The 26,596-nt window shown below is 42.8% G+C and overlaps 1 protein-coding gene across 1 annotated transcript in view; it reads right to left on the reverse strand.

The window, feature by feature from the left end:
- Positions 1 to 13,394, reverse strand: part of LOC310878936 (dnaJ homolog subfamily C member 3-like) — a gene marked incomplete at both ends in the record, with an annotated part of 47,328 nt that extends 33,934 nt beyond the window's left edge. The window contains one exon of the mRNA XM_083793352.1: positions 13,215 to 13,394. Coding sequence (XP_083649478.1) covers positions 13,215 to 13,394 — 180 coding nt within the window. The remainder of the gene's footprint in view (positions 1 to 13,214) is intronic.
- Positions 13,395 to 26,596: the final 13,202 nt, after the last annotated feature.

Here is a 26,596-nt window from a genome sequence, read left to right on the forward strand (position 1 = left end):
ACACACACACACACACACACACACACACACACACACACTGTCACCACTTGTTGATTTCCATGAAAGATCAGTGCAGCTGTTCTGGACTGTGATTTTGTCACTTGATCCTCAGAGTTACTCCTACAACTGGCTGCACCGAGGGCATCATAAAGTGTCTCAGGTGTGGGTTTGGGTGTGTATGTGTTTGAGAGTAGAAGAGACGCAGTATTTATGTTTCTCAGATGGCATGGTGAGGAACAGTTGTGCCTGTTGCTGTTGGTAGATCGTTATCATAGGCTGCTGATGATGAAACCCAATCCTTCTGCTATAATCAACTCCCCTGCTGAAGATGTGTGGAATATTTCGCAGTGGTTCGGTCATCAAGAGTGTCTGGCAGCATGCATGTGTTTGCATGTGAGCGTACAGTTAAATCATGGCGTGTTAATTGTAGGCTATATATATTCTATTTATAGATTTATGTGGATCTTCTTATGGGTCTATTTTCACATTCAGAGTGAAATTAACACCGGATTTGGCTGTCCATATCTATGCGTCCAGTACTCACATGGGCTACATGATCAGTGCGACCATTGCTGGTTTAGGCTAAAGACAGAGAGAGGGGTGCTGCTTAGGGAGGAAGTTGCATTGCATGGTGTGAAAGAGGCTTCAAACGAATCAGGTTTCACAACCTGACTCCATAGACTATCACAGGAAGCAAACAGCACAGTGTCTAGCTGCCAGAGCTCGCCAACATGATGAGAACAAACACTTAAGCTTTCACAACAGGGCATGATCCATAAATAGGCATGTTAAGCATATGGTTGTAATACCAGCTAACACCTTCCAGCACATTGATTTAGGTTTGATGTTTACAATGGTAAATTTTTGAACAATGGACAAACTGGTTTGTGTTTTAATTACATCAGTTAATCACCATTGTATGTTGTTGTTAGGTTAATATGTTTATTATGATTCCATTAGCCTCGATACCCAGGCTTTCATTTCGTCTGCGCGAAAGATGAAAGCCTGGAAAAAGCCGTGGGCTGAACCAGTCTAAAAGTGGGAGTCAACCCTTCCGGGTGGGCGTCGCTCTAAATTATGTGACGTAGCGCTGCACTAGGGGGGAGAGGAGGGGCCGGGGGTGACGGACAGATCGATGAGATCCAATCAGGGTGCGCGCTTTTCTGAGGCGCGACCCTCCCATCTAGGCCAGAAATGTCTCTGCTTAGGTCAGGCTATGATTCCATTGGTCACAGAATAAGACAACTGAGTTTCTTTCTCTAATTTTACAATGTGTTATTCCTCACCACATGTCCTACATCCCTCACTCACTACTCCTCGAATGCAAAGGCCAGCGATGGGGCTTCATATGTCATGTCAACAGTAATCAAATCTACCCTGGCAGAAATGCTGTAACAAAGCTTACCACATGCCTATATGTTTTAGTTTTAGAGAGATTATACAGTAGAAGACAATTCTACATGCTCAAGGAAAAGTATTCTGCGTTTAACTACATCTATAACTAGAACTGCACTCTGCCGAGTGCCTACAAGTAGTTCCATATGGCCTACTTGTGCGCAAGCAGAGCGCGCAAGTACTGTCGACCGCTACGAACTTTCAAATCTCAGCCTCTCTGTAAAACAGTGACATTAAATAATAAAGTTGGGTTATAACTGGCTGTCAATGGTGACGTAATTACGATATGTTTCAATATTGGTTGGGTAACAGCTAACGTATACAGTACATGTTTGTAAGTTGTAAGGTCCTTGTGACTGGCCCGAACACCTGCGTTGCACCGCCGTTCCGACTGATATGGCCATATAAGGAGATCTGTGTATCTGTCAGTCCTTGTCCCTTTTATGGGCATAAATAGAGATCCCTGATGTCATTAGTAGGCCATATATGGACCTGGCACATCTTTTTTGTGCCCATATTGGAGCTGAGTGATTTGTTTGTCTTTGTTTGTGTATGATGACACATTTAGGCCTAGCTGCATTTGGAACAAAAAAAATCACACCCATGTGATGTGAGGGGCACTCTTGTTGTCGTACATCATCCAATACAAAATGTATATAATTCTTCATGAATTAATTTGTCAACTTATGTTACCGGTATTATCTTTTAACCATGATGATACAATGTTTAAAAAAACCCATCTTTTCACCATGATCATGTAAGATGACAACTGAATTTATCTGATTGGTTAGCCGATTTGCTCGTGTACATATAAATTTTCCTTTCATTGTCAATGGCAAATGTGAGACGCGATGGGACGAAAAGTTGTATATAAGAGGGGGCCCCTCAAAAAATAGGAAAAATAATAATAATATAGTTACTGAGTGTGCACTCGCAACTTGTTCACTTCTCAAATGTAATAATAGATTGGATTTCCCATGGCATGCATTATATGTGCATAATGTGTGTGGAGGCAATTGCACAATGGTGTGCTAGAAGAATTGGGCACACAGATAAACAACATACTTTTTCTCTATTAGTGGGGCTGGATGTGTGAAAAGACTGAGCTCTCCCTTCAACATTTTGGGCTCTATTTTCGTCCATGCTAAACCCCTTATCCCTAAACTGCTTTGCCTTTTTTTCTTTTTACTATTTAGATTTTTTTTTAATACTAGCCAATGTACATCGACACATTGTGAGCTTGTAGATTGGCTATTTTAACTATTCAAAAATGTTTTTCAAAATAGTAAAAGGCAAAGTAGTTTAGGGATAAGGGGTTTAGCATGGACGGAAATAGAGCCCTATATCCCTTTACATTAAGTTATTTTTATGTGGGTCCAAGATTGTCTTTAACACATCCATCTAAAATATTAGTGAAAATGTAGAATAGAAAGTGGTATATTTAATGTATTTGACCTCTTAGTCATTTTCTGTAGGAAATCCATTTCTATCCTATTCCTATTCTACACATGAGAGAATAGATAGATAAAACAAGAGAACAGAAGTGAAGGATGGAAGTCAAACACACTGTGAGGGTAAAATGATACATGCATAGCAGGACAATTACCTCAGGAAAGAATGCAAAAGCGTGGTGGCCAAGGAAGGACTCGACAGTGTTGAATGATTAAGAACGAACGTTTGCTATCTACAGTTCAATGTAGCAGCGTTATCTGTCTTACAGGTTAATAACTTCCCTCCACTTATAATGGAACCAAAGTACTTACTGTATGAGCGTGTTTTTCCCTCTCCGTACCCTAAGGACACTATCCCTCATCCCCCCCTCTCTGCTCTCACTATCACTCCTGTTATACCTTTTTCTTTTTGCCAATAGTTTTCTGCCTTTCTCCATCTTATCTCCCCCCCCACCCCCCCCCCCCCCACACACACACACACACTGCACACACTGCACACACTTTCCAAATTCCTTATCCAGCTTCCAGAGTGAAATGTTGCCACATTTCTCTTTCCTCTCCTGATTTATTTGCATACCACTCAGAATTAATGAAAATATAGATGTATAAACTGAGGTCATTCTAGGTATTCTAGCTTCTAAGGCAAATTTCTGTCTTCCATATTTATTTATCCATTCTTGCAGCTGGCTGAAACGGTTATGTCTCTACTAATATATCTATATGATCAATGGTGAAACAGAACTAATGATGCGGATAACAAATCCCCATCATTATTTATTGTTCATCTTTCATTACCTTCTCTCTAAATAGCCATAGATAGTTTTTGAGCGGTGTACACCGCTCCTTTAAATGGCTGTGTATCCCTATGTCCGTCTGTCTGTCTGTCCCTATGTCTGTCTGTTTAGAGTAGGACCTATTGACCCCTTACGACCTATTGACCCCTGTAGATGCCAGGCCATTCACACTAAGCACTCACCCATTAACCACTGCAACACACACACACACACACACATACACACACACACACACGTTTTTACAGTGTGACTCTAGTCTACAGGTGGCTACAGTAGCCATCTATAAGAGGGTTGACATGCAGCTAGACCGATCAACACCACCTTTTCTTGTGTAAACTGCTAGTAGACCACAGATGTTCACATATTGTTTTATACTTTTATAATACGTCAATGACAGCCAGATGGCTATAACGGGTACTACTCGGACAACGTTCAACATGTACAGGTATTATACAGGTATTGCAACAGGAGGGTCATGCGTTCCCAATGGGCATCGTTCCCAACGGGCATCGGCCAATGTATCCTAACTTAATCCTACTTATGTTTTGTGTTTTTGCCATGTTCTCTTTAAGTGCGTCTGATATCACATTATGCTGTAGTAGTATTCTTTTTGTTTTTGTTTTTACTGTACCAGCATAGAGGATATTCTATCTACGCTGAGGCCACATTGGTTCACTGCCAGCATGGACCGGCAGATCTTGGCACCAGCCACACAACCCACTCTGCAGCAGTTGTAAACCAACCACTCACAGTGAGCACTGAGGAAACACATGTGAAAGCAAACCATCTTAGAAACACCTGTTTATACCAAGTGTTCAAGTGTTTGCCACTGCCGAAGGAACAAGATTGAGATACTGGAATGAATGACTTAGGGAGCTTATAGATGACTTTTGAATAATGTCTACTGCCTTTTCTCAGAAATGTTATTCTTTTGAAAATAGCTCCATGAGAGCTTTGACCCTTTGCCCCCAGAACGTACAACAAAATTCTGTTTCTCTTTAGTCTTTTCATGTCATGATCTATAAAATCTGTATTAAGTGGAAATAGTATTTGTGTTTAGGGTACTTTGAGTTCAACAGAAAAAAGCTTTAGTATGTGGTTGTTTTAGGCTATTGTCAGATGAGTTTACTTTTTTTTTAAACACACATTACCAAACACAAGTTAACAGCAATAGCCCGTGAAAGAAGTTACAAGGTGAGGGAGACCTCTGAGCTGCCAATACCACCACAATGTTTTACTGTACTGTACTTGCTGCCACTTCTATTCTATTTATCATTGTGAGGCTCTTTTATCATAGTTGCCGCTGTATTGGAGGGGTACGTACAATGTATTGACATCCCTAACTTCAAACCAGTTGAAAAACAAATGACCATCCATTCTCAAAATTACTTTCATAATTTTAAGTGCTGCCCCCAATTACCCTGATGCTGTGGCTCTAGCTATGGCTGTATTAGTTGGCATTGTCAGAGATGTTTTGATATGACCAGTGGTGGAAAAAGTACTCAATTGTTTTACTTACGTAAAAGTATCAATACTGCTATGTAGAACTACTCTGCTACAAGTAAAAGTCCAGAATTCTAAATGTACTTGAGTAAATGTACAAAAGTATTGGTTGGTATTGAAAGTTGAAAGATCTACAAGCTCAGAGCTTGTAGGTCTGCTATTTTTGGGGGTCTTTGTGTGTGTAATGTGTGGTTTTAGATATTTTAGATTGTAGCAGTGAGCACAGTGTCTCTGATGTCATGGACACTGGTCTCACTACCTTCCTGGACTACAATTCCCATAATTCTTTGGTGCACTGCTCCTCCTTGTGGATAGGGGGAGAGCTGTCTTACTGAGACAACATGTAGTCCAGGAAGGAAGTGAGCCCAGTGTCCATGACATCAGAGACACTGTGCTCACTGCTACAATCTAAAATATCTAAAACCATATATTACACACATAAAGACCCCCAGTAAAGTGTTCTAAAGCTTCTAAACGTCATTAACATATATTATTTTGCAAAAAGGGTGAAGTGTCCCTTTAAGTAAATGTACTTAGTTACTTTCCACCACTGGATATGACCTCTATTCATCTGCAGTTTTAGAACAGTTGTTGCTCTGCCTGTCAGTGGTGAAATATTGACATGATCAAGGATAGCCATGATGTCAAAGAGTAGGCTATGCCAAACAATGAAAAGACCAACATTAGCCCAGGGCAATAGTTAGGAGCCAGCCTGTCCATGGTATGTTCCTTAGTAAGCCATGTAGATAGAGAGACCTTTATTGATCCCGAGGGAAGTTCAGTTGTCACTTGTCATACTGTAGCAGTGCTGCAGTAGGCATGAAACACAGAAAAAAGTAAGAGTAGAAATTAGAAGTTAACTAACAGTTAACTAAAACGTTTAAAAAAATGTAGAAAAAAAGAAAACTTATGATGAAACTATATGAAAGAAAGGGCTTTTGGACTGGTCAGGTTTGCTTATTGTTTGAACTGGTAAATAAATATAAATAAAGTTTGGATTGGTCGTGTTTGCATAGTGTATATGAATGAGCGTCATATGGCAATTATCCTTCGAGTGCCCTCGAGATCTGCGAGCTGCTTCCACTGGTCTCTGTTGCTCGTTGCCACACCAAGTTCATTCACAGTCAGTCCTGTGTCCCTACTCAGAACATCTGGAAATGTGAGAGGTGTTGTTCCTCTTGATGGGCAGGGTAGTCTCCACAGAAGAATATCCCAAATGACCTGGTCTTTTGCTCTGTGGCAGTGTCCAGTAAAGCGGAGTCTGCTTTCTTCCACAACAACTGAGATGGGGGGGGGGGGGTGCCTCCATAAATCTGAGGGACAACGTTTCGATGTTTCAGTTACATGACCTGACGAAGATGTAACTGAAACATCGGAACGTTGTCGCTTTTTACCTGTTCCCTGTTAAGTAAGGGCTGAAATTGTCTGAGCTGCTCCAGTGCCGTCTTTTCTCATGATATCTGGAGAACTGTCTGATGACTGGTCAACTTCAAAACCAAGGATGTGTGTTGTGCAGCGTTGGAGGTCGGTCAGAGGAGGCGGGACATAATCATACATGACTACATTGGAGGATCATTGGAGGATGTGTGTTGTGCAGAGTTGGAGGCATAGAGTATTAAAAGGATAGAGACTGATCTGGCCCAAAGCTCCGCCCCCCCCCGCTATTCATGTCAGTGGAAGTTGCTCAGTGGCGTTTTGAAGCACCCGGAAGGACCGTCTATTTTCGCCTTTTTTCACCGATTCAGCATTTGCCGAAGTGCAACCGAGCGCTCAATGTTAAAGCCCAGCTGCACAGGGTTTCCTCGTCATGAATCCACGGGTCCGCGACTGTCCGCCTGCAGTCCTTCCTCTTACCACTAGGGCCCAGTGCTTCAACGTTGGAGTGCCTCACTGGCCCCTTGGTTGGAGGTCGGTCAGAGGAGGCGGGACATGATCATGCATGACTACATTGGAGGATCATTGGAGGATGTGTGTTGTGAGGTCAGAGTTGGAGGTCGGTCAGAGGAGGCGGGACATGATCATACATGACCACATTGGAGGATCATCCCAGGTTAGCAGGTTTGGGGATAAAGCAATAGCACCAGCACAAGGTTCAGATGGTTTGGACAAGATGAATGAGTGGTACATTGGGAGAAAAATGATGAGGATGGAACTGCCACGTGAGGGGAGAAGAGGAATAGGCTTATGGAAAGTGGTGAGAGACACGGCATAAAGGTGCCAGATAAAGGGGTTCCAGGAGTCACAGATGAAGATGCAGAAAACAGAACCACATATTCACATATTTTCCACTGTGCCGACCCGATGGGAATTAGCAGAGAAAAGGAATATAAATGGAATGACTCGCATCAGTCCCGTCAAGCATGGCCCCAAATAGGGCAGGGCGTCATAGTTTGTGTAATATAATATATTACATATATTATATTCTAATGTATACACTAACTACGTAGTCTGACAACAAGTACAACAGGTATTGCATAACCGGAGGGACATGCATTCCCAACGGGCATCTTCCCCAATGGGCATCGGCCTAGTAGATGTATAGGCATAAGTATCATGTAATAGATCATGTAATTGTAATAGATACATTGAGGCATATATCTCTGCTGTCTGTAAGAAACCACCTAACTCCAAAAGGAAATGTAAAATAAACATTTTTCAGGAAATGAAGAAAAACGTATATTTTGATAGCAAAGCAATACTGCCTCATCAAAGTTGGTGTTGTGACTTTATATATTGCCATGAGACAGGGAGAGGTGGAGTTGGTTGCTTTAGCAGCATTGAGACAGGGAGAAGTGGAGTTGGTTGCTTTAGCAGCATTGAGGGTCCAATGGAGTTTGTCCGAAGCACCTTTTACTACTTTTCATTGGTTCAATATTTTCAAAACAACACACAGCTGTAAATGGTGTTCAATAGCACTGATTTATGCAAAAGAAAATCTAAATCTAAAACCTAAATAATTGTTAGAAAAAGTTAGGTGGTTTGGTTTCCTCCCGACAGCAACAACATTATGTATAATGTACCAATGACCTGTAATTGGGCATATGGTGGGTATACAGAATATCAACAGTAGATATGATGATCTAACGCTGATAGCGATAGCTTTATATTTCATGTAGGAGCAGAGGAATACGAAATAGCAGCTGTCAGACAGATACCTGACTTTGCCAAAGTAAATCTCCAAAGTAGAACCTCACAGAAAGTGTGTGGACAGGGTGTAATTGTGCCACTATATCATACGTGGTGGTTGGGCTCATGGTTGAGTATATGTTGTCCGTAGCTCATAGTGCTCGAGGAGGAAATGGGAACCGTATGTTGTTTTGAAGAGATGGAGCATGAAAAGGTCTTTATGTTGCTGCAATGGCAGAGTTCAACATCCACAAAGTGAAGAAAAACATGGAGGGGAGTTTTCATAGTACATTACGAGACCGTCTCTGATATCGTAGCTGTCCTGCACTTGGCGGTTTTTAAACGTCTAGTGGAAAATCCCCATCGGGCTGCTCCTGCACTGAATTTAGTTCTAGAAATCACACCCGTGTGAAGTGAGGGGCGCTCTTGTCATCGTACATCATCATGAATCATCTCATACTGGCCAATCAGTAGAGCTTTGATATCTTCTGGCCAAGTGCTTAAGTGCCCTTATTGGCCACGCGCTCCCACCGACATGTGATTGATTTGCCGATTTGCTCGTCTGCATATGACGTAGGGAGAGGGAAGTCTGGAACACTCTGGTGGAGCTGTTGCCCCCGCGACCCAACTACAGATAAGCGGTTGAAGATGGATGGATGGACATATGACATATTGGTTAGAAAAATCAAGGCAAATTGTGTTTTCTTGCATTACACAGTACACACCAGGTTCAGGTTATACACCATGTAGGTGTCATGAGTGTAAGCCCCATAAGTACATACTTATGGAGTCTATGCTCTGCAAACTCAAGAGATAAGCTCATATTTACTGATAGGAGAGCCTGGTATCTCGGAGTGCTGCAGAGTAAACATTGTGCCGTGATGTAACATTGAGGTAAAGTGAAAGGGCCTGATATTACATTAAACTAGAATTGAATACATTCCATGCTTTCTTATCAAATCAATGGCCTTAGATTGAACAGTTTGTTCCGGGCCACTATGAACACTTTTCGGCATATGCATAAAACCCATAGATTCTGTATAAAGGTTTAGGACCTTTATTGTGACTGCCATAATTATTATTTTTGTCATAATATATTCTGAAGTGCAAGTTAGTTGATCACTGAAAGGGATCCATTAATAGTATGTCGTTGGGCATAACTCGGAAACTGATTGGACCAACAGTTTCAGAGAATCGATTTTTTTTGAATATGTGTATAGTTTTTACCATTGCTGGCATTTGGAAGAAAAATGCATGCTTCTAAGGCAGAGTGAAAGTGTTCCATCCTTGTTTGTGAAAAAGGCAGTACTTTTATCTGGCAACCTCGCCAAATGCCAATGCCATAAAGTCTGACTTTGGGGTGGTAAAGGTTTGTTTTTGCAGCAAATCATTTATTTCTGGGTGACATGTACTCTGGAGACTTGATGAATGAGCTATTTACTAGGTTTACATCAACCGTCTGCCTCTCCGATGGCCTAAGAATTTAAGTGCAGTCTTTATGAAGTGGTGCATCAGGCGGGCGAGTGAAAGGAACAGCCACCAATCATTTCTACCTAAACAGTCTATATAACCCCAGACCTGGATCCTGGGGTACGCTTGGGAGTGGAGGCTGTTTTAGGCTTGTTTGTTAAATACTCAAAGCACTCTTGGGCTTATCTTAGTCCATCTGAAGGGCAGGAACCAGGTGAGACCTTCCTGACTCACACAGCACTGAGCTGTTGGCTGGAGTTCAAAAGGAGGCTTATTGAGAATTTCAGCCCTTGTGTGTGTGTGTGTGTGTGTGTGTGTGTGTGTGTGTGTGTGTGTGTGTGTGTGTGTGTGTGTGTGTGTGTGTGTGTGTGTGTGTGTGTGTGTGTGTGTGTGTGTGTGTGTGTGTGTGTGTGTGTGTGTGTGTGTGTGTGTGTGTGTGTGTGTGTGTGTGTGTGTGTGTGTGTGTGTGTGTGTGTGTGTGTGTGTGTGTGTGTCTGTATAGGGAACTTTTGGGGACATTTTTCAGTATACACACCAGTTGATTGGGGACCACTTGACAATCGGGGACGAAATTTACCGTCCCCAAAGGGAAATCCTTAAATTTCATTATAATCATGTTCCCCATGCTCCAAAGGGGCTATAACCATTAAAATGACAAATGTCCCCAAAAGTCGGATTTTTTAAGCTGTCTGTGTATATCTTGTGTATAAAGATACACAAAACCTTAAATTTTTCGACTTTTGGGGACTCAGGAGTGTATAACTCTACACTGCCCCCTATTGAAAGTGTGAAAAATTACAACTACTAGTCATGTGACCATATGGATTTCTGTTGACTTCCTGTTGACTTCCTGTGCCAGGAAGAAATTAGCTAGCAGAAAACCTTACAAATACAAAAAAGAGATGGAATCAGAAATTACAAAAATAAAACAAACTAATCAAAAACTAAAATCCTTCTATTTTTTCCTTTTTTATTTTATTTTATTTTTTAAACTTTCAGTAGTTAGAAGTAGCTAGGTAAGGATAAGGTAGGGTTGAAAACCTTTACAGAGAAAAGACAAAAATAAAATACAATTCAATCACGCAAAATTAAGTTATAATCACTTATACAGTACTTTCACATAAGGTCATATTAACAAAATAAACATTCATCGAGAGCATTAACTGTATTAAACCTATATGCATTTTCAATCAAACAAATTATAGCAGTGACATGTATTCCAGCATTAGCAGCAAACACATAAGTAACAGCATCAAACATAAGCAACAGCAGTAGAATTAAGCAAAGACATAATACACAATAAGATAAACACTTGTAGCACCAGTGGCACTGGCATCCCCAGTGATAAGGTACAGTCTTCCCAGCTTCAATATTTTTTACCAGCTGCACCAGGGCAGACAAGGAGGCCATCCACAGAGTGGTCAAGGCTGCAGGGAGGATCATTGGGACCAAGTCAGTCTCCCAGAGATCTCCACAGAGTGGTAAAGGCTGCAGGGAGGATCATTGGGACCAGTCTCCCAGTTATCTCCACAGTCTTCACCTCCCGCTGCCTACGCCGCACACATAACATCCTACAGGACCAGTTCCACCCAGCACACCATCTTTTCCAACGTCTGCCCTCTGGTAGAAGATATGGATCCATCTGGTCCAGAACCAACAGACTGACCAGCAGCCTTTACCCACAGGCTGTCAGGCTGCTGAATGAACAACCTGCCCCCCGCCCCCCCATCCCGAGCCCCCTCTATAGTATTAAAGGGTAGTTTTGCACTGAACTTTGGACTTTGCACTATTACATTGCACTTCGGGTTATTGTTGTATGGTTGTATGGTTATTTATTTGTATGCCAGTGGTGAAGCTCTAAACTGAATTTCGTTGTTTCATGCAAGCAATGACAATAAAGATCTATCTATCTATATAGATATTGCATATGCCATTGCTATACTGCAGAAAGCAGCACACTGCCTTGATCCAAAAGCTGTGTACAGTATATCACTATGTTGAGTGAGGGACGAAGGACATCATCATGCATGTCCAGGTTGCAAGCCCATTTGGACCTTATAAACTGTAGTTTTGTAACTACAGTTTATAAGGTCCAATTAGGCTTAAAACATGTATGACAGCAAAGTACTGTTGCCTATCTGCAGTCCTGCTTCTGAAAAGTCAATGATTGTACATGTTGCAATCCACTCACACAAACAGCAGCACAATTAAAGAGCTTGGGAATTGATGAATGTATGATATGTTTGTTCTGATAGCTTATTATACTTACCCTTTAAATACTATTTGTATAATAAAGCTGATTCATGTCCACATAGGCTAAGTGAATACAACTACGCTTCCACCCCTCCCCCACTTATGTGTCCCCAATCTGTCTTAAGTGGACAGGTGGATAGTGGACTTTTTTTTGCCCTTACCCCTCTCCCTGATATACATCTTTGTAACTTGGCAACACACAAACTAAATGGCCATGGAATTGACAGCACATCTTTGGGACTATAACATTGGGGTGAGAATGTTGATATTGGGGTTTTATCACCCAATGGTGCCATGAACTGTCAGTTTGAGTGGAATCCAGCGAATAAGATTGTCTCTATACCAGCTCATCAGTGGTGGTCACATGGAATGATGCACCCTCTCATATCTTTTTATCGGCTATGGTAGTAGAGCTTTCATCCAGCCTCCAGATTGTACTCATTGCTATAGAAAGCAGCAGGCCGCCATGATACACAAGCTGTGGACATCACCACGTTGGGTGGGGGGAATGAGGAAATCATCATGCATGTCCGGGTTGCAAGCCCAATTGGACTTTATAAAATGTAGTTACAAAGCTGGATTGAAAACATGCATGTCAACAAAGTGCTGCTGCAGTCCAGCTACTGCTTCTGAAAAGGCCTATGATGGTACATGTTGAAATCCGCTCATACACTCGCAGCACAAAGAGTTTGGAAATTGACAATGTAGGAGAATAAGATGACTACAGAAATCTTTGCTCTGATATCTTAGTATACTTAGCAATTAGCCACTAGAGGCTGTTGATTACATAGTATTTTACAATGGCTGAGAGGTGAGGAAGTCACAAGCCGAAGGCGAGTGACTTAACCCTCTGTCTCAAAATTGCCATAAGTGTATTTGTTTAGGCAACCTTTGGGGACATTTTTCAGAATACTCACCAGTTGTTTGGGAACCACTGATCCCTCCCCTCTGCTCATGTCCTCAATTGGATCCAATTGAACACACCTGTGTTCACCCCACCTGTGACCGAGACCTAGATATGGTCGTGTCTGGTCGGGGATAATGCCGAGGAGATGGGGACAGGAATCTCTCTCCTTGAGCGCAAGTGTAGAACCGGCGGTCGGTAGCAGATCTTGATATAGTATCCGAGGTCTGCTACGTGATCTAGGTCCGTCTTAGCTTGATCCGTCGTAACTTGCGTAGGCATTGATATTTATGGTGTTGGGGGTGATGTCGCTCTGACGCCCCGCGTCATGGGCCGTGTGTAGGTGCGGCTGCATGACTGCGTCTGTGGCTTCTTCATGAGGGGCGACTGGTCAATGTAGAACCGGGGATTGTCGCTGAGCAGCTTGGCTTCGCGACGGGTGACTGGTGGTATCGGGCTGGCCCATGGGGAGGGCGATCCGGTGTCCGAATCAGGCATGGCTCACAGGCCTGGAGTCCAGGATGGCTCCTCTTGATCGGCGCCGAACTCGCCACTTCCTCTGGGGCGGCTTGCTGTAGTGCAGATGGGGAGTCCTCCCTCGAGCTCCCCCCCTCACGCCCGTGGTGGCCATCGCCGCTCCGGGCTCTGACCTCATGTGCGAGAAGGCTTCCTTCGGACCCTGCTTTGAGGTGTGTTGAGGTGCTCTTGCTGACTTTGTCAGAACGCTAACCAGATGGGGGTGTGCATTCTACGGTCTTGGCAGCGTCAGGGTTGGAGCGTATGTAGTCGTCGTTGTTTGTTCCGTTTGTTCCTCTCCCCCCCTGCGTTGTTTCAACGCAGTGGCCTTGGTGCGTCCTTTGCAGGACGGGGCTGGAGTGTCGGGGGGTACTGGGCTGCGGAACGCCGCCTTCACCGCAATGATTAGCTTCCCAATTCGCTGGTTATATGATTTTTTTATAGCATGTGTTTGCTACAGTAGATTAATGACATTGAGGCCATGGTAAAATTACACTATAATGTCAGGTTTATGGACCCAGACACCTGTTTTCAACAATGTGTTTGACATTAGCTGGTTGACTAGTATAGATAACACTATGATAACACTTAAACACAACACAGCTTAAAAAATCCGACTTTTGGGGACATTTGTCATTTTAATGGTTATAACCCCTTTGGAGCATGGGGAACATGATTATAATGAAATTTAAGGATTTCCCTTTGGGGACGCTAAATTTCGTCCCCGATTGTCAAGTGGTCCCCAATCAACTGGTGTGTATTCTGAAACACTTAGTTTGTAATTCAACACTAGAATAATTTAGGCCTAACTAAAGCGACCAGTAGTTTGTTAGTTTTTAATGATTTAGAACAAATTAAAATCATGTTCTGTTTTACTGTCCATTATATGATTTATGGCATTTATTTTGTAAAATGTCATCTATAACTTGTTTTGTTTGAATCATTATGAAAGACTTTGAGGTGAATTTCATACGTAAGGGTACTGTTTAGTTTAGCTAGGAGCTACTTTAGTGTTGTGTTGTGCCTGTAGTCTACTTTGTGCCTGTATGCATCCCTGCATACATCCCAGGTGCAGTTGATTGCTGTGTGTCAAGTTGGCTTAAACACCTGGGCAATTGCGGACATTTTTCAGAATACACAACAGTTGATTGGGGACCGTTCCCTTCTCCAGTGTTAGGCTCTCTGTACAAGATTGTTACCAGTGAAACTAACAAGGCTCTGTTCCATTCTGGTGAAATGGACATCCCTGTTACACCAAATCTTGAGCATCAAATTGATTATTTAGCAAACCTGGTCGAGGTAATTTAAAAATGTATCTACTTTGGGAGATTTCATACATTTTAGGGACTTCTAAAGATTAAACTCAATGCGTAACTACTGGAGTGTTTGTAAATGGTATTCCTTTTCATTTCAGATGCCTAGTCCTTGCCCCTCAACATCAGTGGATGACCATCAGATGCCTAGTCCTAGCCCCTCAACATCAGTGGATGACCAATCATCACCTCGTTCACGACAGACTGTCAAAAGTGTCCTTGAATTCAAGTGTTTTGACTTGGAGAACATCTTCTTTCTGTTTTACAAGCTAATCTGGTGTACCACATAAGAGAAAATGAATAAAATCTGAATTCTCAGTCGAGTAAGAGTCTTTGTTTATTAATAATTGTGCTCCGCAGCAGCAGTCATACCAGACAGACGCGTTTCGGCACGCAGGCCTTCGTCAGTGTCAAAATGTCCCCCTGAAGTACCACATAAGAGGCAATCAGTGCTGTAAGAGAACCTCCCTGTACTCTATCTTAGTGTATGACTTTCCCTGCTTGTACTTGATTCTGACTACAGCGATTCTGGTACAGCGTGGATATTGTCGACCCTGTTTTACTGGCCTGGTTTATATTAACTTCCCTTCTCTCCAAGTGTTGATATTGACGGCCCTCCTCAGCCCACAGATTGTCTGCATATTACAATTTTCATTTGCCACCATCTTCTGCAAATGTAAAAAAAAAAATACAAGTGGGATGTGCAGTTGGGATAACTGATTTATCCTGTGTGCATCAATTAGCTCAATCCACAACAGGTGTGGTTACACCTAGTTCTGAGTCCAATTAGACTGGCTCAAGCCATGTGCGACTAAATCACTCAGCCATTATTTTCAGGGTACCTTTTTGTTAAGTGGTCCCCAATCAACTGGTGTGTATTCTGAAAAATGTCCCCAAAGGTTGCCTAAACAAATACACTTATGGCAATTTTGAGACAGAGGGTTAAGTCACTCGCCTTCGGCTTGTGACTTCCACACCTCTCAGCCATTGTAAAATACTACGTAACCAACAGCCTCTAGTGACTAATTGCTAAGTATACTAAGATATCAGAGCAAAGGTTTCTGTAGTCATCTTATTCTCCTACATTGTCAATTTCCAAACTCTTTGTGCTGCGAGTGTATGAGCGGATTTCAACATGTACCATCATAGGCCTTTTCAGAAGCAGTAGCTGGACTGCAGCAGCACTTTGTTGACATGCATGTTTTCAATCCAGCTTTGTAACTACATTTTATAAAGTCCAATTGGGCTTGCAACCCGGACATGCATGATGATTTCCTCATTCCCCCCCACCCAACGTGGTGATGTCCACAGCTTGTATATCAAGGCGGCCTGCTGCTTTCTATAGCAATGAGTACAATCTGGAGGCTCTACTACCAAAATTTACTTCCTGTGTTTGAGATTTGAGAAAAGTAGACCACACAAAATGAGATTGTAACTTGTGTATAACCTAATACCTCAAAGGTGGCTTACAGTATATCAACCGTCAATATCAACACTTGGAGAGAAGGGAAGTTAATCTATAAACCAGGCCAGTAAAACAAGGGTCGACAATATCCACGCTGTACCAGAATCGCTGTAGTCAGAATGAAAGTCATACACTAAGAGTACAGCACTGATTGCCTCTTATGTGGTACTTCAAGGGAACATTTTGACACTGACGAAGGCCTGCGCGCCGAAACGCGTCTGTCTGGTATGACTGCTGCTGCGGAGCACAATTATTAATAAACACTCTTTTTCACATAAAGACTCTTACTCGACTGAGATTGCAGATTTTATTCATTTTCTCTTATGTGGTACACCAGATTAGCTTGTAAAACAGAAAGAAGATGTTCTCCATGTCAAAACAATTGAATTCAAGGACACTTTTGACAGTCTGTCGTGAACGAGGTGATGATTGGTCATCCACTGATGTTGAGGGGCAAGGACTAGGCATCTGAAATGAAAAGGAATACCATTTACAAACACTCCAGTAGTTACGCATTGTGAGTTTAACCTTTAGAAGTCCCTAAAATGTATGAAATTTCCCAAAGTAGAGACATTTTTAAATTACCTCGACCAGGTTTGCTAAATAATCTATTTGATGCTCAAGATTTGGTGTAACAGGGATGTCCATTTCACCAGAATGGAACAGAGCCTTGTTAGTTTCACTGGTAACAATCTTGTACAGAGAGCCTAACACTGGAGAAGGGAACGGTCCCCAATTAACTGGTGTGTATTCTGAAAAATGTCCCCAATTGCCCAGGTGTTTAAGCCAACTTGACACACAGCAATCAACTGCACCTGGGATGTATGCAGGGATGCATACAGGCACAACACAACACTAAAGTAGCTCCTAGCTAAACTAAACAGTACCCTTACATATGAAAAGTCTTTCATAATGATTCAAACAAAACAAGTTAAGAAATAGATGACATTTTACAAAATAAATGCCATAAATTGGACAGTAAAACAGAACATGATTTTAATTTGTTCTAAATCATTAAAAACTAACAAACTACTGGTCGCTTTAGTTAGGCCTAAATTATTCTAGTGTTGAATTACAAACTAAGTGTTTCAGAATACACACCAGTTGATTGGGGACCACTTGACAATCAGGGACGAAATTTACCGTCCCCAAAGGGAAATCCTTAAATTTCATTATAATCATGTTCCCCATGCTCCAAAGGGGCTATAACCATTAAAATGACAAATGTCCCCAAAAGTCGGATTTTTTAAGCTGTGTTGTGTTTAAGTGTTATCATAGTGTTATCTATACTAGTCAACCAGCTAATGTCAAACACATTGTTGAAAACAGGTGTCTGGGTCCATAAACCTGACATTAGTGTAATTTTACCATGGCCTCAATGTCATTAATCTACTGTAGCAAACACATGCTATAAAAAAACATATAACCAGCAAATTGGGAAGCTAATCATTGCAACTTACCATGTGTGCTAGCATTAGCTTCCAGCAGCATGTGATCTCTGCCTCCTTCCATCTTGATTTCACTGGTAACAATCTTGTACAGAGAGCCTAACACTGGAGAAGGGAACGGTCCCCAATCAGTGTGGGGACCGTTCCTCCGATTCCGACCCCTGCGCCATGTGCGGCGGCGACCACCTCACAACCTTCCACGAACTCAATAAGGACGCCAGATACCCAGAGTGATTGGCAGGGCGCTACGGTCGACGGGGGGAGAAGGATCGACCGCGGCGTCCGGCCACCCCGTCACTCTAAAGGGAAATCTAACAACGAACCCCCACAGTTCGAGGGAAGGCCAGAGCCAGCCCCCACTCCACCGAGCCACCTTTACTGATGTCATCATGCACTAACCATGAGCCACGCCAAGCGGACAGCCTCGAGGACGCTCGGCTTTACGACCCGAACGCCAAGACGGCAACCGCCTCTGCCTCATGCCTTCTTAGCAAGATCGGGACTTCGATCACGCCCGGATCATGCATGCTAGCCAGGTCTGTTTGTCGTTCGGCTTTACGACCCAAACGCCAGGTCCGTTTGTCGTCCGGATTTACAACCCGAACGCCCAATGGTCGAATGGCCCTGGTGCCCACTGACTGACAGGTCCGCCAGCCGACAGGTCCGCCCCCGCCGGCCGACAGGTCCGCCAGCCGACAGGTCCGCCTCCGCCGACCAACAGGTCCGCCGGCCGACAGGTCCGCCTTCCGGGGCGGTGGAGGCTCAGTGCCTGGATGGTAACCGCAAGGTTGCCAGTTCGAACCCGGGCTCCCCCAGAGTTACTGTCAAAGTGTCCTTGAGCAAGACACTGAACCCCTAATTGCTCCCGATGTGCTAGTTGGTGCCTTGCATGGTTTCCGCTGCCATCGGTGTATGAATGTGTTTGTGAATGGGTGAATGTAATGCGCAATCTATGTAAAGCGCCTTGGATAAAGGCGCTATATAAATGACTGCTGCTCCTCCTCTCCATCTAACCTCATAGTCAAATTTGCAGATGACACAAGTGTACTTGGCCTCATGACAGGAAACGATGAGACCTTATACAGGAGGGAGGTCGAGGGTTTGGTGGCATGGTGCGGCAATCACAATTTAGCTTTAAATACATCAAAAACAAAGGAAATTATCATTGATTTCTGCAGGTCACTCCCCACTCCTCATTGGAAATGAGGAGGTAGAGAGGGTTTCGAACTTCAAGTTCCTGGGCTTGACTGTGGCCGACAACCTGTCCTGGAGGACCAACATCACCTCTGCCGTGGGGAAGGCACAGCAACGCCTTTTCTTTTTAAGGAAACTTAAATGGGCAGGACTTCCACAAGCTCTGTTGATTAACTTCTACCACTGTGCAGTAGAGAGTGTGCTCACCTATGGGCTACTAGTGTGGTTTACCAGCTGCACCAGGGCAGACAAGGAGGCCATCCACAGAGTGGTCAAGGCTGCAGGGAGGATCATTGGGACCAAGTCAGTCTCCCAGAGATCTCCACAGAGTGGTAAAGGCTGCAGGGAGGATCATTGGGACCAGTCTCCCAGTTATCGCCACAGTCTTCACCTCCCGCTGCCTACGCCGCACACATAACATCCTACAGGACCAGTTCCACCCAGCACACCATCTTTTCCAACGTCTGCCCTCTGGTAGAAGATATCGATCCATCTGGTCCAGAACCAACAGACTGACCAACAGCCTTTACCCACAGGCTGTCAGGCTGCTGAATGAACAACCTGCCCCACGCCCCCCCATCCCCGAGCCCCCTCTATTGTATTAAAGGGTACTGAAAATGGACTTGGTTTTGCACTGAACTTTGGACTTTGCACTAATACATTGCAGTATGGTTATGTATTTGTATGCCAGTGGTGAAGCTCTAAACTGAATTTCGTTGTTTCATGCAAGCAATGACAATAAAGATCTATCTATCTATATAGATATTGCATATGCCATTGCTATACTGCAGAAAGCAGCACACTGCCTTGATCCAAAAGCTGTGTATATCACTATGTTGAGTGAGGGACGAAGGACATCATCATGCATGTCCAGGTTGCAAGCCCAATTGGACCTTATAAACTGTAGTTTTGTAACTACAGTTTATAAGGTCCAATTAGGCTTAAAACATGTATGACAGCAAAGTACTGTTGCCTATCTGCAGTCCTGCTTCTGAAAAGTCTATGATTGTACATGTTGCAATCCACTCACACAAACAGCAGCACAATTAAAGAGCTTGGGAATTGATGAATGTATGATATGTTTGTTCTGATAGCTTATTATACTTGTGTTTTAAATACTTTGTATAATAAAGCTGATTCATGTCCACATAGGTTAAGTGAATACAACTACGCTTCCACCCCTCCCCCACTTGTGTCCCCAATCTGTCTTAAGTGGACAGGTGGACAGTGGACTTTTTTTGCCCTTACCCCTCTCCCTGATATACATCTTTGTAACTTGGCAACACACAAACTAAATGGCCATGGAATTGACAGCACATCTTTGGGACTATAACATTGGGGTGAGAATGTTGATATTGGGGTTTTATCACCCAATGGTGCCATGAACTGTCAGTTTGAGTGGAATCCAGCGAATAAGATTGTCTCTATACCAGCTCATCAGTGGTGGTCACATGGAATGATGCACCCTCTCATATCTTTTTATCGGCTATGGTAGTAGAGCTTTCATCCAGCCTCCAGATTGTACTCATTGCTATAGAAAGCAGCAGGCCGCCATGATACACAAGCTGTGGACATCACCACGTTGGGTGGGGGGAATGAGGAAATCATCATGCATGTCCGGGTTGCAAGCCCAATTGGACTTTATAAAATGTAGTTACAAAGCTGGATTGAAAACATGCATGTCAACAAAGTGCTGCTGCAGTCCAGCTACTGCTTCTGAAAAGGCCTATGATGGTACATGTTGAAATCCGCTCATACACTCGCAGCACAAAGAGTTTGGAAATTGACAATGTAGGAGAATAAGATGACTACAGAAATCTTTGCTCTGACATCTTAGTATACTTAGCAATTAGCCACTAGAGGCTGTTGGTTACATAGTATTTTACAATGGCTGAGAGGTGTGGAAGTCACAAGCCGAAGGCGAGTGACTTAACCCTCTGTCTCAAAATTGGCAAAAGTGTATTTTCTTTTTATGCAACCTTTGGGGACATTTTTCAGAATACACACCAGTTGTTTGGGAAGCACTGATCCCTCCCCTCTGCTCATGTCCTCAATTGGATCCAATTGAACACACCTGTGTTCACCCCACCCACACCCCCACACTGATTCGGGACCGTTCACTTCTCCAGTGTTTGGCTCTCTGTACAAGATTGTTACCAGTGAAGCCAAGATGGAAGGAGGCAGAGAGCACATGCTGCTGGAAGCTAATGCTAGCACACATGGTAAGTTGCAATGATTAGCTTCCCAATTTGCTGGTTATATGTTTTTTTATAGCATGTGTTTGCTACAGTAGATTAATGACATTGAGGCCATGGTAAAATGACACTAATGTCAGGTTTATGGACCTAGTTTGATAGCTCTAGTGTTTTCAACAATGTGTTTGACATTAGCTGGTAGACTAGTATAGATGACACTATGATAACTTAGTTTGTAATTCAAAACTAACTAAAGCGACCAGTAGTTTGTTAGTTTTTAATGATTTAGAAATTAAAATCATGTTCTGTTTTACTGTCCATTATATGATTTATGGCATTTATTTTGTAAAATGTCATCTATAACTTGTTTTGTTTGAATCATTATGAAAGACTTTTCATATGTAAGGGTACTGTTTAGTTTAGCTAGGAGCTACTTTAGTGTTGTGTTGTGCCTGTATGCATCCCTGCATACATCCCAGGTGCAGTTGATTGCTGTGTGTCAAGTTGGCTTAAACACCTGGGCAATTGGGGACATTTTTCAGAATACACACCAGTTAATTGGGGACCGTTCCCTTCTCCAGTGTTAGGCTCTCTGTACAAGATTGTTACCAGTGAAACTAACAAGGCTCTGTTCCATTCTGGTGAAATGGACATCCCTGTTACACCAAATCTTGAGCATCAAATAGATTATTTAGCAAACCTGGTTGAGGTCATTTAAAAATGTCTCTACTTTGGGAAATGTCATACATTTTAGAGACTTCTACTTTGAATTGTAAACATTTTCCACCCCAACAAGCCCTCATGTGTTCATTGAGATAGGATTTTTTTATGAGCTGTATGCCATAATCATCAAGATTAAATAATTCACTTTATGCACAATTAATTGAGAATATATGATAAAGTTTAAAGAAGAAAATCAACTTTTACAAAATATTCTAATTCAGTGGTGGAGCTGTATATGTTCAAATGGCATATTTTCAAATTCCCCATTTCTATTCAGATATTGATTTGGTCTTTTCTAGAATGTAGAGGGATGTCCTGTATGTCAAGTTTCAAACCTCCCAGAGATTCCATTGTGAATCTACATGAGTTGATATGCCTCGTATTGTATTATTAAAAAGAAAACTGAAATATATCGGAAAAAACATCTTCCAAATTCAGGCTTCATACTAGTATAGTAGTTTGGAGCATGGGGAATATGATTATAATGAAATATCGTCCCCGGTCCTTAATCAACTGGGGTGTATTCTAAAAAAAGAATCGTCCCCAAAAGTTGCATAAACAAACTTATGGATACAGTACAGTGGTCATTTAGGACACACATTGATACATTTAATTCTTATATTCCTCTCTCTCCAATGTTGTCCAACTCAAGCCATGGACAAAGAACGGCTTCAACTGATCCTCCAATTGTTCGCAGAGGACAGCGATGAAGAAGATTTCCCTGGATTTCCAGCCTCAGGTATGGAAGAAGATAGTATTATTAAAAAGAAAACTGATTCTTGGACCCAGTCAGAGTTCAGAATGTAAATCAGTGTAGAATTATGTGCAGGATGTCATATGCAAGATGTGAGAGGACTTAACAAACGTATGGATACGGTACAGTGGTCATTTAGGACACACGTTGATACATTTAATTCTTATATTCCTCTCTCTCCAATGTGGTCCAACTCAAGCCATGGACAAAGAACGGCTTCAACTGATCCTCCAATTGTTCGCAGAGGACAGCGATGAAGAAGATTTCCCTGGATTTCCAGCCTCAGGTATGGAAGAAGATGGTATTATTAAAAAAGAAAACTGATTCTTGGACCCAGTCAGAGTTCAGAATGTAAATCAGTGTAGAATTATGTGCAGGATGTCATATGCAAGATGTGAGAGGACTTAATTTAATTGTTAATTTAATACTCCCCCTCAGACTTATGCCAGTGTGCCAGTGATCACCCTCCCCTGTGCCAATGTTGGCACCAGTGCCTAAGGTTGCCTACCCCTGGTCTAACGTCTTATCTTTGCACTTGCAGACCAGTACAGCTCCATGTCTGACTCGGACCTGGTGACGAGTGGGGGACCATCCAGCAGGGGCACTGAGCACCTGGCCCCACCTTCTCCACTGGTGGAGGTGCTCTGCCATTCCAAGGTGAAAGATCGCACGCACGTCATCACAGAGGTTACTCAGGTACGTACGTGGAAGAGAACATCTGGCCTCAGTCTCTACTGTGTCTCAGTGGTTTGTATAGCCTACTGCAGGTGTAGAATTGACCAATATCTAACAACTTAAACCCTTTATACTTGGTTGATCGGCGTTGCTCACCCAGGCCACTCCTGTTTTTGCTCTTCGTTAAATCCCTTCACTGAAAATTGCTGATTTACAAGTTCAAGTTCACGCAAAAATAGCAGATCCACAAGCTCACAATGCGTAACTACTGGAGTGTTTGTAAATGGTATTCCTTTACATTTCAGATACCTAGTCCTTGCCCCTCAACATCAGTGGATGACCATCAGATGCCTAGTCCCTCAACATCAGTGGATGACCAATTAATCAGCAGCCCTCTGCAGATACCAGTAGTTGGGCATGTGGAATCACTCCCTCAGGTATGAGCAGTCGTCCTTAATATTTGTTATCAATGTTACTTGATTGAATTTGGTTTGAAAGAACGGAAATGAACTAAGTCTAGTACTGTGTAGAACAGTGCTTTTCAAAATGTGCTTGACGTCGCAATGATGTCGAGGATTCCCCAGATGATTAACGTGCAACATCTCACTCAACAATAAACTAACTTACAGTATACAGTAAGTGTATACAAGGAATAGGTTTTGAACGGAATATTTATAAGAGTGAATGCTTAAGTTGTGTTCCTATTCTTGGGATAACATTCTGCAAAAATAGCAGATCCACAAGCTCACAATGCAAGTCATTTTAACTACTCTACTTTGATCTGTTCCAGTCATTTCAGATCAGGGTGGCTACACTGAAACTGCATCATGATGAATGCTTTGATCGGCACAAGGCTGCAGAGGAAGAATGCAATGCTATTGAAAGACGGCGTACCTTTAACTTACATCAACGTGCACTGCTGGATCAACAGCTGGCACTTTTGGATCATGTGAGTAATAAAAAAAAGAATGTTAATTATACATCAGTGGATGACCGTTTAATCAGCAGACCTCAGCAGCAACTGGTAGTTGGGCGTGTGGAATCACTCCCTAGGGTAGGACTTTGCTACATGCAAGAATAGCGTAATGAATTGATTAAAAATTAATGCTATGAACAATTTAAAGTTGGCACCACAACATCACTATGGAACGTTGTCATTCCCAGTCGTCCTTAACATTGAATCTGTTATAATGTTACTTGATGGAATTTGGAAACGGAAATTAAGTTTAAAGTTTTGTAGAACACTGCTTCTCAATGTGTCTGGGAGTCCTGACGTCCCAATGACGTTGACTATTCCCCAGATGATTAACAGTAAACTAACTTACAGTATAAGTGTATCCAGGCTGTCTGCTCTTTTCTAAAGTGACAATTTATGCACTTATGGTGACTATACTGTATCAAGTAATGTACATTGCCCAAATTTACTTCTCTTACAGAACAAGAACAATACCTCGGAGGGAACACTCTTGACAGTTAATTCAGATGAATACAGTGATGCTAATTACGTGACCTTAAGCCCAGGGGAAAAGACCTTCACAGTTGGCCCACAGAAGAAAACAACCTTTAACACAAATAATGACTATACCTCAGATGAATCCACCGACGAGACTGAATCTGAATACATGCCTGACATTGAGTCTGAGTCCGAAAAAACAATGAGATCAGAGCATTCAGCAATACTTGAAGTAGCTGGCCCAGGGAAAAAGACCTCCACATTCGTCACAGGGAAGAAAAGGAGATTGACCAGGAACACCGATGAGTCAGACGAACCAAATGAGAGTTGTCCATCAGACTACGGTGAATCTGAATACATACCTGACACTGAGTCGGAGTCCGAAAAAACATTGAGATCAGAGCATTCCGCAATACTTGAAGTAGCTGGCCCAGGGAAAAAGAGCTCCACAGTCAGCACAGGGAAGAGAGAGAGTGAGGCTGTAAACCCAGGGAACAAGAAGAGCTCCACAGTCAGCTCAGAGAAGAAAAGGAGATTGACCAGGAACAACGATGAGTCAGACGAACCAAATGAGAGTTTTCCATCAGACTACGGTGACTCTGAATACATACCTGACACTGATTCGGAGTCCGAAAAAACATTGAGATCAGAGCATTCCGCAATACTTGAAGTAGCTGGCCCAGGGAAAAAGAGCTCCACAGTCGACACAGGGAAGAGAAAGAGTGAGACTGTAAACCCAGGGAACAAGAAGAGCTCCACAGTCAGCTCAGAGAAGAAAAGGAGATTGACCAGGAACAACGATGCCTCAAATGATGAGAGCATCCCCTCAGACTACAATGAAGCTGATGGCATACCAGGCTCTGATTGCAGTGTTTTACTTTTTCCAGACTCGGACTTAGAGCTTTGCCCCCCACTAACTCCAGCAAAACCTGAGTTAGCTATCCGAGGGAAAGAGATCTCCACAGTCAGCCGATGGAAGAAAAGGAGACAGACTGTAAACGCAGCGACAAACAGCTCCACAGTCAACCATGCCTCAGATGATTCACTTGATGAGAGTCTAAAATCAAACTACTATGAATCAACCGATGATGATGACTACAGAGATAAAGATTACACACCTGGCATGGAGGAGAATGACACAGATTCTGAGTTGGAGAACTCACCGACATCAGAGATATTCCCCTTAAATCCTACAATACATTGGTTAGCTGGTTCAGGGAACAAAAACAGCTCCACATTCAGCACAGGGAAGAAAAGGAGACCGACTGTAAACGCAGGGAAAAACAGCTCCACAGTTAGCCCAGGGAAGAAAAGGAGACAGAGTCTAAACGCAGGGAAAAACAGCTCCACAGTTAGCCCAGGGAAGAAAAGGAGACCGACTGTAAACCCAGGGAACAAGAAGAGCTCCACAGTTAGCCCAGGGAAGAAGAGATTGACCAAGAACAACGATGCCTCGGATGAATCAACCGATGAGTGCACCCCAATTAATGTACTGCCTCCCTCAAATACTGAAGGCCGCCGAGTGTATGACAAGAGGAACTACTGCCTTTTTTGTCATAAGGCAACATCAAAAATCGCCCGACACCTTGACACTGTCCACAAAAATGAAGTGGAGGTTGCAAAGGCAATGTATCACCCAAAAGGTTCTAAAGAAAGACGGAAGCGGCTGAGCATCCTAAGGAACAGAGGAAACTTTGTCCACAATAACGATGTGGTGAGAAATGGGACAGGACATCTTGCTGCACGTTACCGACCACAAAGGAATAAACCGGGTAAAGATTTTATTTACTGTGTTCATTGTCAAGGTCTTTACTCAAAGAAAACATTATGGAAACATGTAAAAATCTGTCCAGTGAAGGCAAGAGATGAAACACCCCATGTTGGAAGACAAAGATCCCTTTGTGCTGTTAACACACCTGTTGGAATGGACATCAGTGAAGGTCTAAAGAATATTCTTGCTAGAA

The sequence above is a fragment of the Protomyctophum parallelum genome (genome assembly GCF_964188405.1).
Source record: "Protomyctophum parallelum genome assembly, chromosome: 21".
Lineage (NCBI taxonomy): Eukaryota > Metazoa > Chordata > Actinopteri > Myctophiformes > Myctophidae > Protomyctophum > Protomyctophum parallelum.